This window comes from Haliotis rufescens, unplaced genomic scaffold (assembly GCF_023055435.1).
Source record: "Haliotis rufescens isolate VD_foot unplaced genomic scaffold, xgHalRufe1.0.p SCAF_10, whole genome shotgun sequence".
NCBI classification, from domain to species: domain Eukaryota; kingdom Metazoa; phylum Mollusca; class Gastropoda; order Lepetellida; family Haliotidae; genus Haliotis; species Haliotis rufescens.
This window is the reverse complement of record NW_025963780.1, coordinates 4452449-4469803: the sequence shown is the minus strand read 5'-3', so window position 1 is coordinate 4469803 and position 17355 is coordinate 4452449. Positions and strand designations below refer to the sequence as shown.

The 17355-nt window shown below is 40.1% G+C and overlaps 1 protein-coding gene across 1 annotated transcript in view; it reads left to right on the top strand.

Moving 5' to 3' along the window:
• The window catches only part of LOC124148033 (putative sodium-coupled neutral amino acid transporter 11), a 151627-nt gene that overhangs the window by 73793 nt on the left and 60479 nt on the right, over positions 1–17355 (top strand). Inside the window, exons 2-3 of the mRNA XM_048386624.1 lie at positions 13659–13800; positions 14572–14646. Coding sequence (XP_048242581.1) covers positions 13659–13800; positions 14572–14646 — 217 coding nt within the window. The remainder of the gene's footprint in view (positions 1–13658; positions 13801–14571; positions 14647–17355) is intronic.

Sequence of the window (17355 nt, the reverse complement as noted above, 5' to 3'; positions counted from 1 at the left end):
TACTGTGAGATGGGACCCATTTTATCCTCAAGTGCAGTACACACTTGACACATTCCCACACCGTTGACTTCCCGACTCCAAATAGGTTTCTACAGTTCGGTCCTCGGCAGTTCGTCCACCTGGGGTGGTGGTTGGGTAGCCTAGTGGTAAAGCGTTTGCTCACCATGTTGAAGCGCCAGGTTCAATTCCCAAATGGGTACAATGTGTGAAGCCCATTTCTGGTGTTCCCCGCCGTGACATTGCTGGCATATTGCTAAAGGTGGCGTTAAACCATTCTCACTCACTCTTAATCCAATCATAGGTCAGCTTTCTAATGTGAATCAGCGTGTAAAACGATACTCACTCACACACTTGACCACCTGGTTCTGTTGTTTCTGTGCCCTGGGACAGTTGATCTGTAGGTTAGTGGTGTAATTGTATTAGCTGCCCTGTCACTGTTCATCTGAGGTCTCCAAGATAGTTAATGTTTAGCTTTACTTGAAAATAGATTACATGTAAATGTTTACATTATGCCGGGGTCATCGCATGCAAATTATTCCTACTCGACGTGAAGGGGCCCTTCTCTCATTACCCACTCCAGATTGAGTAAAATTAACCAATCATATAAGATCATCCTTCAATTTGGTGGTAGAATGTTAAATCAGTGTCTGTGTTATGGTCGTCCTAGCGCTAAAATAGCTTTTTGGAACAGGCCCCATGCCTAGACTTTAGTATTTAAAAGCCGCAGAGCTGACATATTAGTGAATGTACTTTAATACAATGTTCACTCACTCAACGACAGAGTCTTATAAGGGTTGAAGCCATTGACAATAGGAGTCTTGAGATTATCTTGGTATCGAATTCTTCAAGCATTTTAAATTTAATTTAAAATTATATTGATGTGGATTTCTTTTGTCAATTAATCATTTTAAATTGGCAATTTACTACTTTTTATGGAAATTTCTGTAACAAATGAAATTGATAGCTGCTTAAAAACTAATTCAGAAACTGTTTGTGTAGTTATTGAATGTTCAAGTCATTTGTCATTGTCAAAGAACTGGTGTTATGTAATGTTTGAGGTTGAAGTCAGGAACTGATAGGGCTGACCTTGAAACGTGCTGGTTATTGGGGGCATGTTCTTCCTCTGTTACAGTTTAGAAGAAGCTTTGAGAGTCAAGTGGCAGTGTGCGGCCTGCATTTATACTCTCAAACAGCTGCAGATTTGAAAATGAGATAGATATTGACATTGCAAGTACAGAAGGTTCTTGGTTTTCTGCAGTGCTGTACTCTGCTATGAAACACAGGCATGGGTTGCTGAAGACCAGTTGTACCCCGGGTCTTCATGAGGAGACAGGTATGGGTTGCTGGAGACCAATTGTACCCCGGGTCTTCATTTGGAGACAGGCATGGGTTGCTGGAGACCAATTGTACCCCGGGTCTTCATTTGGAGACAGGTATGGGTTGCTGAAGACCAGTTGTACCCCGGGTCTTCATGGGGAGACAGGCATGGGTTGCTGGAGACCAATTGTACCCCGGGTCTTCATGGGGAGACAGGTATGGGTTGCTGAAGACCAGTTGTACCCCGGGTCTTCATGGGGAGACAAGCATGGGTTGCTGAAGACCAGTTGTACCCCGGGTCTTCATGGGGAGACAGGTATGGGTTGCCGGAGACCAGTTGTACTCCGGGTCTTCATGGGGAGACAGGCATGGGTTGCTGGAGACAGTTGTACCCCGGGTCTTCATGGGGAGACAGCCATGGGTTGCTGGAGACAGTTGTACCCCAGGTCTTCATCAGGAGACAGGCATGGGTTGCTGAAGACCAGTTGTACCCCAGGTCTTCATGGGGAGACAGGCATGGGTTGCTGAAGACCAGTTGTACCCTGGGTCTTCATGGGCAGACAGGCATGGGTTGCTGGAGACCAGTTGTACCCCGGGTCTTCATCAGGAGACAGGCATGGGTTGCTGGAGACCAGTTGTACTCCGGGTCTTCATGGGGAGACAGGCATGGGTTGCTGGAGACAGTTGTACCCTGGGTCTTCATGGGGAGACAGGCATGGGTTGCTGGAGACCAGTTCTATCTCAGACCTTCATGGCGCCAATGTAGCATCCATAAAATTTCTGTGTCCCATGACGGGATTTGAACATTGGACCCTCTGATCCAAGGTCAGACACCTTGACCACATGACCATAGAGGACAGTTTCATCAACCTGAGAAGGTTAGGATGTTATCTGGTGATGCAACTGCTACATACAGTTTGTTGATTTGACAAATATCTGAGACTGACGTTACAACTTTTTGCTTCTGCAGTGTCATGGGCACCATGGTCAGCACAAGCCCATTGCGGACTGACCCGTGAAGATCCGGGGTAGAATTGGTCTCAGTAACTCATGCTTGTAGTAAGAAGTAACTAATGGGATCGGGTGATCAGGCTCAATGACTTGGTTGGTGCATGTCATCGTATCCCAATTGCATGGATTGATGCTCATGATGTCAATCACTGGATTGTCAGGTCCAGACTCAATAATTTACAGACTGCCATCACATAGCTCGAATATTGACGAGTGCGTCCTTAAACAAACAAACAAACAAACTAACAAATCATTACAGCTTGATGATGAGACTTGGGAAGAAAACAAGGTATCCTTCTATATTTTCACAACTCTCAGATGGTCGAACTCAGATGGCAGAATTTCTGCCACATTTTTGGAAGGAGATATTTTTCTCCGATATGATACCCTCCTCATTAGAGGCGACAAGACTGGATCGGTTAGTCAGGCTTGCTGTTTGGGTTGATGCATGTCATCGATCCCAATTGCGTGGATCGATGTTCATGATGTCAATCACTTGATTGTCTGGTCTAGATTATTTACAGACTCGATTATTTACAGACCGTCATCATAAAGATGGAATATTGCTGAATGCGGCTTTAAACAACAAACAAACAATCAAACAAACATGACACAGAATATCACCTTTACAGAATAATGTCATGCACCAAATTCTGAATAATTCCACCCCAACTTTTGGCTACATGGTGCTTTAAATAAAATGCAGAAGACTCGATGGTGACCTCATCTGCAATTCAGGATTAATCGGATGTCATTTCAGTTGATTATTAAAATAATATTACTTCTTCTGAAATGAAGTGTTACTTTAGGAATAAAAGACAACTCGAAACATAAGTCAATATTGGATCAAATATGTTCAGGTTCATGTGTTATTTTGCCACATTCAATAATCGTGTTAGCAAAGTCGGCTCAATTACTTCCATCCTCTAGTTTGGCAATGGTGCCACTGATAGGTCATGGTGGTCTGACCACACAAAAATAGATGTTCCCATAATCAAATCAAGTCAGAATCTTGCATGTTAGACCAGAATAAGGTGTGATTATCAGATCACCATTTCAACCACATCAGTTCGTCTACAAAACCTTGCCTTCTGACATTATATTGCCCTCTGGAGAAATGTGGGAGGGAGAACTTACCGGTAATAATAGTCTGAATTATTGATTATGAGGCCATTGTTAATTGTTAAGAAATCAAATACGAGTACATGCTCACAGAAATTATAAATATCATGATGGTGTATTTTTAGAATTAAAAAATGAAGAAAGGTCATTCTTAGAATATACATTGGATGAAAATTCTTTGAATTATTATATGCACCCTTGAACATAATGGGTCTTCAGCAACCCATGCTTGTCATAAGAGGCGATTTACGGGATTGGGTGGTCAGGCTCTCTGATTGGTTGATGCATGTCATCATACCCCACCCGTGCTTGTTGGTTTCACTGAAGTGGCAAACGTCTCAGACCTGCATCACTTCGGGCTTTCCTCCCACATTAAGCTGACACGCCGTGATATAGCTGGAATACTGTTAAAAGTGTCTTTAAACTCCACTCACTCACTCACTCACTCACTCACTCACTCACTCACTCACTCACTCACTCACTCACTCACTCACTCACTCACTCACTCACTCACTCACTCACTCACTCATCATACCCCAATTGGGACACGATTATTTAGAGACCGCTGTGATATAGCTGGAATATTGCTCGGTGCGGCATTAAACAACAAACAAACAACAAACTTACATTGTGATGAATGGGCTCGACTCACTGGCCACTCCTTGTAGTTATGTTGTCACAATTATCCATGCCGCAGCACAGATATGTCTGCAACAATCATCTCTCAATGGGGCACTTTCCAATTCAGTATAATGCTGCACATCTACAAAAATGCTTGAACATCTATTGATTTTTCATTACAGTTTGATTCCGTTGTGGTATTGTATCACTAAGTTATTTCCAGAGCTTTGCATCAATAAATCTATCAGTGACTGTTTATGATTTCTTTTCACAATTGTTTGGAGGTTTAATTTTGAACTGTACCTACTACTCAAAGAATTGAAAGAACATCCACATTGTTCGTATGGTTATAGTTCTTTAAGATTTTTCAATATTTTTCGTGTTTTGGAGTTATACATTTATGACTCCAGCAACAATGAAGTCATTTCTTATAATTCTTATACCTCTATTAAGAATCATGCAATTCCATTGGTTAATCCGAACCACGTGACGAAACAATATGCATTTCAATACAGACCACAAAATCATGTGACTGACACTGAACTCGAATATTAACTTGTCACATGATCAGTATTGACGTGTCACGTGATGAATATTGACTCATCTGCTAAAAAACAAGATCATGTCTAGTTACTGACATTTTATGGTTCGCAGCTAAGTTACTGTGATGAAAAAGAGGCTGGTTTAAATGTTTCATAAACGTTTAAGTGAATTTTGGTGTAACAAAACAATTGATTACTCTTGAAGAGGTCAACATGGGAAAAGAAGGACCGTCAGACCCAACCCCTTCAGCCATTCAGCAGTCTGACGGGACCACCGCAGGGGTCGGGTCCTTGGGTCCTTCTTTTCCCATATTGACCTCATGAAGAGTAATTATTTATATGATATATATGTCAACAATAAAAAATTCACAGACTGCTTATATAGTCATTAACACACCAAAAACTGTCGACCACAATGCAAATCAGTCACATCATTCAGTGCAATAACAACACAAACCCAGCCCACTCCACTGTCAACCAATCAGGATACAGTAGACCATCAGTGGGCGTGGCCTGAATTTATTTGGTTTATGGAAGCATAAATGCAAAAAGTTTTACTCCACTGTCAACCAATCAGGAGACAGTAGACCATCAGTGGGCGTGGCCTGAATTTGTTTGGTTTATGGAAGCATAAGTGCAAAAAGTTTTACTCCACTGTCAACCAATCAGGAGACAGTAGACCATCAGTGGGCGTGGCCTGAATTTGTTTGGTTTATGGAAGTATAAGTGCAAAATGTTTTACTCCACTGTCAACCAATCAGGAGACAGTAGACCATCAGTGGGCGGGGCCTGATTTTGTTTGGTTTATGGAAGCATAAGTGCAAAAAGTTTTACTCCACTGTCAACCAATCAGGAGAAAGTAGACCATCAGTGGGCGAAGCCTGATTTTGTTTGGTTTATGGAAGCATAAGTGCAAAAAGTTTTACTCCACTGTCAACCAATCAGGAGAAAGTAGACCATCAGTGGGCGTGGCCTGATTTTGTTTGGTTTATGGAAGCATAAGTGCAAAATGTTTTACTCCACTGTCAACCAATCAGGAGAAAGTAGACCATCAGTGGGCGGGGCCTGATTTTGTTTGGTTTATGGAAGCATAAGTGCAAAAAGTTTTACTCCACTGTCAACCAATCAGGAGAAAGTAGACCATCAGTGGGCGAAGCCTGATTTTGTTTGGTTTATGGAAGCATAAGTGCAAAAAGTTTTACTCCACTGTCAACCAATCAGGAGAAAGTAGACCATCAGTGGGCGTGGCCTGATTTTGTTTGGTTTATGGAAGCATAAGTGCAAAAAGTTTTACTCCACTGTCAACCAATCAGGAGACAGTAGACCATCAGTGGGCGTGGCCTGAATTTGTTTGGTTTATGGAAGCATAAGTGCAAAAAGTACTGTTTGATCCGCCACGGAATCACGACCTTCCAATTGTGTGTGTTCTTTAACATGCTTTGAGAAGTATATTTTGTAGCAAGGCATTTAGGCTTTCAGAATTGAAGTTGATTAAAGATTATTGATCAGTTTCATTCTGGAACCATACTTTTTAATTCCTCCACAAAAAAACAAGAAGCTGACCTGACATAGCAAGTTTTATCAGTGGCTTTATTTTAAATAGATTGATTATTTGTTATTTATTTTATTCATCTGCACAATATTTCTGTCGTCACACACACACACATTTTACCCACTTTAACATGGAAAAAATATGTGGGTATTTTTCTGTGTTCATCAGATACAAGGTGAAGCTTTTATTTGTATGTTAGATGTACGTATATCCTGAAAGTGGACTTAGTGAGCAGGACCTGATTGACGGTGACATTTACGTCCCAGGCTAAGCAGCTTAAGGTATTAGTGATGTTATTTACAGCTGTATCAGACGAGATTGTTGGGTTTCTGTCACAGCGTTGCTTTCACATGCCTAAGTAGTAACTACTTTTCACGGTCAACCAGATGTGCCCAGGTTCTCTGAGAAGTACTTCATATGAAACATGGAAAGCGACTTCAGAGAAGAGACTATAAAACATGGAAAGCGACTTCAGAAAAGAGACTATGAAACATGGAAAGCAACTTCAGAGAAGAGAATATGAAACATGGAAAGTGACTTCAGAAAAGAGAATATGAAACATGGAAAGCAACTTCAGAAAAGAGAATATTAAACAAAGTCTCTGAAAGGAGGAGCTGAACTATTTTTTTTGCCCAAACATATTTTTAAAGGCATCCAGCAAACCGTGTTTTGGCGTGTAAAACCAGAAGCAAAAATATTTTTACCAGTATTCTTGGGAACAAATAATATTAAATCGCATTATGATAATCTGACCTTGAGCAGGAGGTCAAGGTCATTTGTGTTCAAGCAGCCAAAGAGTTGAGTCTGTCTTGGGCTCTGCAGGAAGCTTCTTGTGTTGCTGTTCTGGCCTGTCAGTGATGTATCTCTAACTAGCTGGGGACCGCATCTGTGGTCTAGTGGTAGAGCGGCCCCCCAGAGAGCGGAAGGTCCGGGGTTTGATCCCCGGCTACATCATATCAAAAGACGTTAAAAGATGGTACTTGTTGTTACCCTGTCTGGCGCTCGGCATTAAGGGGCTAAAACAAGGACTGGTCGGCTCTGAGTCAGTATACTGTATCTGAGTGGGATATTCATGTTAAACTGCAGGGCCCCATTCCTCAAAGCGACCTAAGCGCTACGATCGTAAGCCTATGTTAAAGTATGGGACTTAGGATCACCTTAGTGCTAAGATCGCTTTGAGGAATGGGGCCCTGCATGATATCTCAGTGAACTAGCACTTAAAACGGCATCGGTCCGAACTCGTACAAGCAGGCACACACACACACACACAAACGTGCATAGACGTCGCTATAAGTGCACTAATCTTGGACGCGACTTTAAACCCAATTTCACCTCACCTCTAAATAGCACCTAGAATGCTGGTGGAACACGGCTCAACCAGGGGGCAGACACAATCATCGCCTTGGAGACTTCATGTGTTACTTTATTGTATTACTAGGGTTGTAATGATACGCTGTGTCACAATAATAGTCACATCTTGATAGGAAGATCGCGATCTGAAACACCTTGCTATTCAGAATGAGACGATACTTGTCTGGCTAGGAGACATATTCCATCATCAATTGTCTGAATACAAGGGAAGAAATAGACATTTGACGTGTTGAGCTCCCTGCTCCAGTGAGCATGCCTTGACCAACTTCCAGATCATCCTGTAGGTAATCCTTATGAACACCCTCCGCTAAGAATGAAACTTTACATGACAGTCCGTATTTGCTAGTGGATATTACAGATTTTTTTTCAGAAAACAGAAACTATCATCGAAAAGTTTAAGTTTTGCTATCGTTTACCTAATTTGCTGACTAATGCTCAATTTCTTAAGACAAATTTAACACATTGTGTATGTTTTCAATATAGCGTCCACTTTGTCGACCAGGGCTGTTACTATGGTGAATACGGTAGTTGAATTTTTGATATACGCTTTTTGTGGATGTATCAGATAGTTAAAATCCAGATATCCTTGTTTTGACATCTTATCGTTTATTCCCATTTCATTTATTGTCAGTGATATCCTCAAACAAGACTGTTCATTAGCTTTGGAAATAGGAGACTTTTTCATTAACTTTAGCAAATTGATTTCAATTGAAAAGGATGCATCTTGGAATTAGAAAAATATATAATTTGTCAACTAAAATAGGAAAGTAGTTTTTGACTCTGGGTTGGTGGTATCTAGGATTTTCTTGATAAGAATTGTTTTTTCTAGTTGTCCTGCTTCCACAGAAAATAAATTTGTGGCAGTGACCAAAATATGCTGTCTCTAGAGCTCCAGATAAGCTGCGTATCTGCACAAAATACGCATCAGAAATGCAGAAATACGCAGTAAAAAAAAATCAGAGCATATCAAATACGCAACAGACATTACAGATACGCTACAAAAATAAAACTTGTGCGTATCATCAAAATATTGTGAAGTAACCCTGCGTATTCGTTTAGAAAATCAGAAACAGAAATTATAAACGGGCATTCCGTCAACCTTGCCAAACTCCATGATGACAGTTACATCATGATCATTTGCCATCACACTTTCTTGTGGAAGTATCGTGGTATTTTTGAGTCCTATAAAGCTCTCGAACCCACACGACACCAGTTTGCAGGGACTAGATGAATAGTATTTTTAAATATTTAACTTAAATACCCACATGTGTAAAAACTAGTGGGTAACAGAAATTTGAATACCAAGATAGAATTACTGATACCCAATGATTTTAAAATGCATGGGTAAAATACCCACAACACCAAAAGCTTATCTGGAGCTCTGTGTCTCTTAGAAAAATCTCTCAAAGAAGTGACGTGATGTTGGGGACAATGAATATATGTCAAAGTGAATGTTTTTGTATCTGCTCCTTAATTAAATAAACAAGAATCTCATGGACAGAAATTAATGGGAAGAGGCGCAGACATGTAAACCAAGCTGAATTTCAATCAGGAGGACGTTAAACCTCGACAGACTTACATCAAGACGTCTCCTTGTTTGCCGAGAACCAATTCTAAAATAAAGTGATGATGAACCCCAGTCATGAATCTTAGACATTATCAATTACCGGCCAGCCATAGCTCCATAGTACCTACATAATGCTGTGACCAGTGCCAGACTTGGGATGAAACACAGCGTTAGCGGCTGCCTGGAAGATGTCTTTGAATATTCAAACTAGTTCCTTATGATGACAATAGAGGCTTGAAGAATGTCAGGTTCACAATTCTTGGATGTGGAATATGTATTGTCCAAGCTCCGTGGCTCGTTCGGATAATATCTCGAGTTATGAAGTTAAAATTCTTTTAACTTGATCAAGTAGTATAGAGATACGATGTAGTCGTGCAGGGGCTATTCTCAAATGATTCCTTGCATGCAATGGATTTTTTCAGTGATGAAGATGAGCATCTAGTCTTATTCAGGCAGAAAATTAGTGTCCGATTTCTGGGATGATTGAATGAACAGCATTATGTCTGAATGTCGGTGCCAGCCTCGTCCTTGTCATACAGAATTGTAGATCCAACTGTTGCCCAGAAAGTTATCTTAATTTAATGCTGAATGTACAGTTTCCACAAGGATTGGTTAAGTCAGGGAGCGTGCAGGAATTGTGGACGTTACACGTAAAGCTATGTCGCTAATTATGTTGGAGGTAAGTGGGGATTTTATCATGTCTCGGAGGACCTGTTTATCACAATCTGTTCTGTTCGTATTGACGTGAACTTTATTTTGGTGATATATGTAACTTAGAATTTGATGTCAGGACCTGTCTTTGGTTACGAACTGATCTGTAGTGTATTATATCAATCAACTACTAAACTCCAGCACATCTTTACCATACTGTCAGTATAGAAGGACACACTGCAAGGAGCTCAAATAGGCCATAGAATCACTTGCAATTTATTTATATATCGCAATATATCAGACACATTTAATCCTGATACTCATTCTGATATGTCACCACTTGAATTTTGTCGGTGCATTCAGAGCAGACGGTCATGAAGCTATATGGTTGAAATGATTTTGTTTGAATGGCAGATTTGTATTTTTTTCCTTTTGTAAATGTTTTATGCATTGAAATTCTTAGAAATAAGTAACAATTACTGTATTCGACGTAATAAGCACCCTGCTCTAATAAGCGCCCACGGCGATATTTGCTAATATATTGGCTAGTGAACAATCCCAATTAGCACCCCTTCCGATTGATCAATGTACACAAAACTTATTTATTCGTGTACAATATGCACTTGTGTGTTATATGCACCCTTAATTATGGGCAATTAAATTCTGGAAAAAAATATCTGTCGTATATAGACATTTCAGGCTGTCAGTATAAACCACAAAATGTATCTTTCAACTCTGTTTTTTTCACCAAAATAATATTCTAATAAGAGCCCCCATATTTCTAATTTTGAGAGCGTACTGGATGCTTATTACGTCAAATACAGTATGTAAGATAATTTAGAGAATGCCTGCGTTCTGTTTACAAGGAAGGGGATTTGAATATGCTAACAAATGAAAGGGGTTTGTTAAATTGTGGTCTGTGAAGATGATTTGTAGCAACCATGTCGTTTAATGATGAAACTTGTTAAGAATTGCTATGAATTAATATTCTGCTTTGAATGTTGTTAAATACTTAATCTACCATGAATTTTGAAAATATTCAATTTTGATTGATCAATCAGAGGTATCAAATCAAAATAAACCCAATCTGACTGTTACAGCTGATTTGACAGCTGCATCACTGTGGAAGCTAATAGTTTTAGAATAGTATTTCTTTTACAGTCATTGACCGTAGGCATGTCCAAATAATAATATTTACGTGTATAGGCTACAAAATCAAGGTTGCAGTTACTGCAATATTTAAAGGACGTGTTACAATACATTTCGACAGAAAATATGATAGAAATCTACTAAGAATATGTATTTCAAGTTTTGAGGACAACAGAGAGCTTCCTATTTTGTGTTTTTCCATATATGAAGGTCATGTGATATTTTTTCATCTCATTGAGTAATATGACGTCATAGTTGTGATGTGCGGTGTAAAACAAAACCTTTGCAAGGCTTGCTTAGTTTTCTTTAAGGGTGCCCACCTCATGTTAGCTGATACGTTGCTGTGATACAAGCTTCCAGTGCCTGTCATAAGTTTGACTGAAGTATTACGATGTAAACAACTGCGGAGCATATAGAGAGCACCATATTTTGTTATATATATTACGGCTGTTGTCGGTGTTTCCATAAACTCTGACCCACTTTATACACTGCACTTAACCTATGCCGCATCATTCAATATAGTATCTAACAGCAAAGAGTTTGCGTTATGTTTGTAACTAGTGCAGGAGTGTAAGGATTGAGATGAAACTGCAAAACATAGGCCTAAGCTGGATGTACAGAGTTGTGTCCCTTGTGCCTGCCAGGATCTACTGGTTCTGGTTGATGCATCTGTTATTTTCGTAACTTAGTGCAGGGGTGTATGGATTGAGATGGGATTGCAACACACAGGTATGATCTAGATGTGCAGAGTTTTGTCCCTTGTGCCTGCCAGGATCTACTGGTTCTGGTTGATTCATCTGTTATTTTCGTAACTTAGTGCAGGGGTGTAAGGATTCAGATGGGATTGCAACACACAGGTATGATCTAGTTGTGTAGAGTTGTGTCCCTTGTGCCTGCCAGGATCTACTGGTTCTGGTTGATACATCTGTTGGGGCGGTCGGGTAGCCTAGTGGTTAAAGCGTTCGTCCATCACACCGAAGACCCGGGTTTGATTCCCAACATTGGTACAATGTGTAAAGCCCATTTCTGGTGTCCCCAGCTGTGATATTGCTGGAATATTGCTAAAAGTGTCGTAAAACCAAACTCACTCACTTGAGGGTCGACCTAGGTCATCATCGTATTGAAGTTACGTCATCAAGTATAGATCCTAAATCAACCTCAGCACACCAGGTTCTTTTGAGCGGAAGGCCCCTAGTTCGATCCCAGGCCGTGTCATACCAAAAGACGTTAAAAGATGGTACTTGTTGTTACCCTGTCTTGCGCTCGGTATTAAGGGGCTAAAACAAGGACTGGTCAGCTCAGAGTGAGTATACTGTGTCTGGGTGGGGTATTCATGCTAAACTGCGGCATGGTATCTCAGTGGGCTTAGCACTATAAATCGTAATACCATACTCACTCATTAACTGATGCATCTGTTATTTTCGTAACTTAGTGCAGGGGTGTAAAGATTGAGATGGGATTGCAACACATAGGTATGATCTAGTTGTGGAGAGTTGTGTCCCTTGTGCCTGCCAGGATCTACTGGTTGCATGCATGTGGGTTTGAATCCCAAGACATTTTCATTGTCCTAAGGGGCCGACCATTTGATATTCTTGTGGGGGGCCTGGGATTTGGTTTTGAGACCAGATATTTTTTCAGCTACAGCTGCTAAACCAGATATGTTTTTAATGAACAGTTTCAGCAATAACATTTTCGTCTGAAAAACACATTGCAACATGAAGCATTATTATTTTTTTCAAGAATTTTCAGGAACAATTTATTTTTTCGATGAAATCCCAGACTCCACCCCGGAATATCAAATGGTCAGCTTCTAATGGCCTAACTCAGGGCTGGGAAAGCTGTCAAACTGTATACCATAATCTTACACAAGTTTACCACTTGAAATGTGCCCTGTGTAGATCCAGGTTAGAATTGGTCTTTAGTAACCCATGCTTGTAGGGTAGCCTAGTGGTTAATGCGTTCGCTCGTCATGAGGAAGGCCCAGGTACGAATCCTGATTGCGTGGATCGATGCTCATGATGTCAATCACTGGATTGTCTGGTCCAGACTTGATTATTTACAGACCGCCATCATATAGCTGGAATATTGCTGAGTGCAGCATTAAACAACAAACAAACAAAACAAGCATTATATCAATCACTGGTTTGTGTGGTCGAGACTGACATGAATGTTACAACAACATACAAACTTTGGAGTTTTAATCTCAGGGTCTGACGAGTTATGATCATTGGTCTACCTGTGCCAGAACCATGTTTCTGGATTTTACCACCGTACCAAGTCTCAACAACTATATTGATCTTACTGATGGACTGATCAAATACACTGAGTAGTTGGGTTTCTGTGCTAACACTAGGTATTTTAAAGAGAATTGGACACTGGAGGCGATTCTGGGTTATTATTGTCAGAACAAGGCGACTCAATGGATCAGGTGGTCAGGCTTGGTGACTTGGTCGCCTGTGTGTCATCGTATTCTGACAGCATGAACTATTGCTTGTAATATCAATCACGTTTGATCCATTCTTGATTTACAGGTGACATTTGTTTGCCTGGAATCCTCTGATTTGAAGCATTGAACAACAAACGAACAAGATAGCTGTGTTCTTATTTCAGTATTGTGGTGTATTTGTGTTGAAGGTGTATTTGTAAGAGGAGTTCTGATGTTATTTTGCATGGTAACTGCAATCGAGTTTCAGCAGATTTTGTATCTTTGATAAAGTTTATCATGATCTTCCTGAACTGTTCGCTCTCCTTACAGACGGTGTCGGACTTTTCCGAGACGAGCAGCGTGAGTGACACTCGTCAGCTGGTGGAGGAGAAGGATGACGGCAAGCCCCGGAGCAACATCCCCATGACCAGCTTCAACTTCATCAACTCCATCATCGGCTCTGGGATTATTGGTAGGTCCTCCCTACTGTCTGTAGAAGTCAGACACAGAGCCCCAAAAACTTGATTTGACCTTGGAAGACGTTATTAGTTCAGAGATACAATGAAATTTGGAAATGACCTTGGAACTAACCTTGGATCTCAATCCAAGAATATCTACATTTACACATTCTTCGAATATAAAGAAAGATCAGTGACATATTTTGACGCCAACATGTTAGAGCTTGATCCAGGATAAGACAATTCGTCTTCAGCAGCCAATGCTTGTCATAAAAGGCAACAAACAGGATCAGGTGGTCAGGCTTACTGACTTAGTTGATGCGTGTCTTCATATCCCAATTGCATGGATTGATCATGATGTAAATCACTAGATTGTCTGTTCAAGACATGATTATTTAAACAACTCCATCATGTAGCTGGACTATTGCTGAGTCTGGTGTTAAACAACAAACAAACAAACAAACAAACACAAATACTGTATTCTTGATATGAGTTTTATCTTGTCATAACTGCATTATTAATTTATCGTGATCTTGATCACCTGACATTTTGTATGACAGTGTATTAGAATTTTAATGCATGTAGCTTGCAATCTTGAGTGAAATTTGACAAAACAGTAACATCAACATTGAATTATATTTGAATTCGTTTGATCAAAACTAAGTCAGGCAATATATAAATAATTTTATCAATTTGTCATATGTATAAGTTTGAAAACATTTGTGAAGACAACCGATATGCCCCATGTTTTGCCGTTGTTCATGATGGTGATTGTGACCTTTCAGGGATGCCGTTTGCACTTCGACAGGCGGGCTTTGGACTGGGAATAATACTGATAGTTGTTGTAGCACTTATCACAGGTGAGTTATAGCATGGTTAGCAGGAAGTACATGGTAGTGTTGGTGAAGGAACTTCTTTGATTTTGGCACCTCAGCTCAAGCCAAATATATGTAAAATTCCTGTAATGCGTTTTTGCATTTTCTTGTTATCCCTTCTCTTACAACATTTGGGGGCACAAGTGGCCCAGTCGTCAAAGGCGCTGCGATTCGCTGTTCAGAGTTGCATCCCTTGGGCACGCCAGAAACCTATGATTGTGGGTTCGAATCCCGGTTCCCCCTGATTATGTTGCTAGGTTTGTCAGCACCATACCCGTGCTCGTGGGTTTCACCGAAGTGGTAAATGTCTGAGACCTGCATCACTTTGGGCTTTCCTCCCACATTAAGCTGACACGCTGCGATTTAACTAGAATACTGTTAAAAGCGGCGTTAAACCTAACTCACTCACCCACTCTTACAACATTTGAAGGAATTAATTTATTTTTTCACGACTTGATATGATGATGATGATGATTTGGAGATTTAATGTGCCCTTTCCAACATTTTGCATTTTTCTTCCACGGCACGAATTAATATGATATGCTACAGAGCTGTCATCTACCTAATGGTGAGCGTGTCAGTCCACAGGGAAATGTTACTAGTCCTTCTTCAAACATTACTAGTCTGTGACTAGCTGATTCATGTTAATTTGGGTCCCTGTATGACCTGTAGGTTCTAATATTCCAAATATTGAAGACATTTAAGTGAGCTACAGACCCTTGTCACTCTAGTTTTTCAATTCTGTATGACACTTATACTACTATACTTTGTACATTTCGGCATATAAGTGTTGTATTACTTATTGGTGTTGGGTTGTATTTGTGCCTAATAGGAGGCAGTCGGGTAGCCTAGTGGTTAAAGCGTTCGCTCATCACGCAGAAGACCCGGGTTCGATTCCCGACATGGGTACATTGTGTGAAGCCCATTTCTGGTGTCCCCCTGCCGTGATATTGCTGGAATATTGCTAAAAGCGGCGTAAAACAATACTCACTCACTCACTGTGCCTAATAGTCGTTACCCAAGAAAGATGGGTAATCCGTTGTTTAAAGAAGCTGTACTTGGCAAGATTGACTGGGTATCCAAAGTTAAAAATGCCTGATATAAATTTGTTTTCGGCTGTATTTGTGAAAACCAATCAGTTTCTTATCCAAAACTATTTACCATATTCGACATAATAAGCGCCCCGGGCACTCTCAAAATTAGAAATAGAGGACTCTTATTAGAATGTTATTTTGGTGAAAAACAACAGAGTTGAAAGATTGTAAATTTCGTGGTTGATGCTAACAGACTGAAATGTTTATATGCAACAGATATATTTTTCCAGAATTTAATTGCCCATAATTGAGGGTGCTTATAACAAACGTATTATGCACGAATAATAAGTCTTGTGTACATTGATCAATCGGAAGGGGTGCTAATTGAGATTGTTCACTAGCCAGCATATTAGCAAATATCGCCGTGGGCGCTTATTAGAGCCGGACGCTTGTTTGAATTAGTATTATGATTAAAATATATTCATGAACAAGAATAAAACTGTTGATAGTCCTAAAATATGTACCTATACCTTATTTAAATTAAATTTCTGTGTTGAACCGTATCTTCTAAATATCAATATTGATAAATGTCTTACTGCACTCTCAGGCTATGGTTGTAGTTTTCTTACACTCCATATTAAAGTGGGTAGATATCACAATGTCCCAAGAGACCAAAGACCTCTGTAACATTGGTCTTATCAAAATCAAATACCATAATCTGTTAATTTGTAAAACATATAAATAACAATCTCAGACATAAATATATTCCAGGAAAATATTATCTCCATCCTGCATTGAATAAGTGTAACATATTGTTGTCATCTTGCCATGCTGAAAGTATTTTTGTTTTGTTTTGTTTGTTTGTTGTTTAACGCCACACTCAGCAATATTCCTGCTATATGATGGCGGTCTGTAAAATAATCAAGTCTGAACCAGACAATCCAGTGATTAACATCATGAGCATCGATCCACGCAATTGGGATAGATGACATTTATCAACAAAGTCAGCAAGTCTCACAACCCAATCTCGTTAGTCGCCTTTTACGACAAGCATAGTCGCCTTTTACGGCAAGCATGGGTTGCTGAAGACCTATTCTACCCCGGCTCTTCACGGGTCGCTGAAAGTATGAAAAAAATTTCATTATGTATTCCATGCCATGAATGGAATAAGCTCTTTAATGTCCATTGTGGGCCTGACTATCTTATGTACAATGGGCTGAGTGACTACAGTGTGAAATGAATAAAGAATTGAAGGAATACTAATATAAATGTTATGGTGTAAGGACCATTATTGCTTTAATTCAGAACTCTGATTCTGTTCAACATGGTGAAGGACCCGTGAAGATCTGGGGTAGAATAGGTCTTCAGAAACCCATGCTTGCTGTAAATTGCGTCTATGCTTGTCGTAAGAGGCGACTAATGGGATCGGGTGGTCAGGCTCGCTGACTTGGATGGTGCATGTCATCGATCCCAATTGCGTGGATCCATGCTCATGATGTCAATCACTGGATTGTCTGGTCCAGATTCGATTATTTACAAACTGCTGTCATATAGCTGGAATGATGCTGAGTATGGCGGTAAACAACAAACAAAGAACATGGTGAAGTTCTACTCAACATATGTCTCCCCTGACAGTGGGTTTTGAGTGCCGTATTTTCTT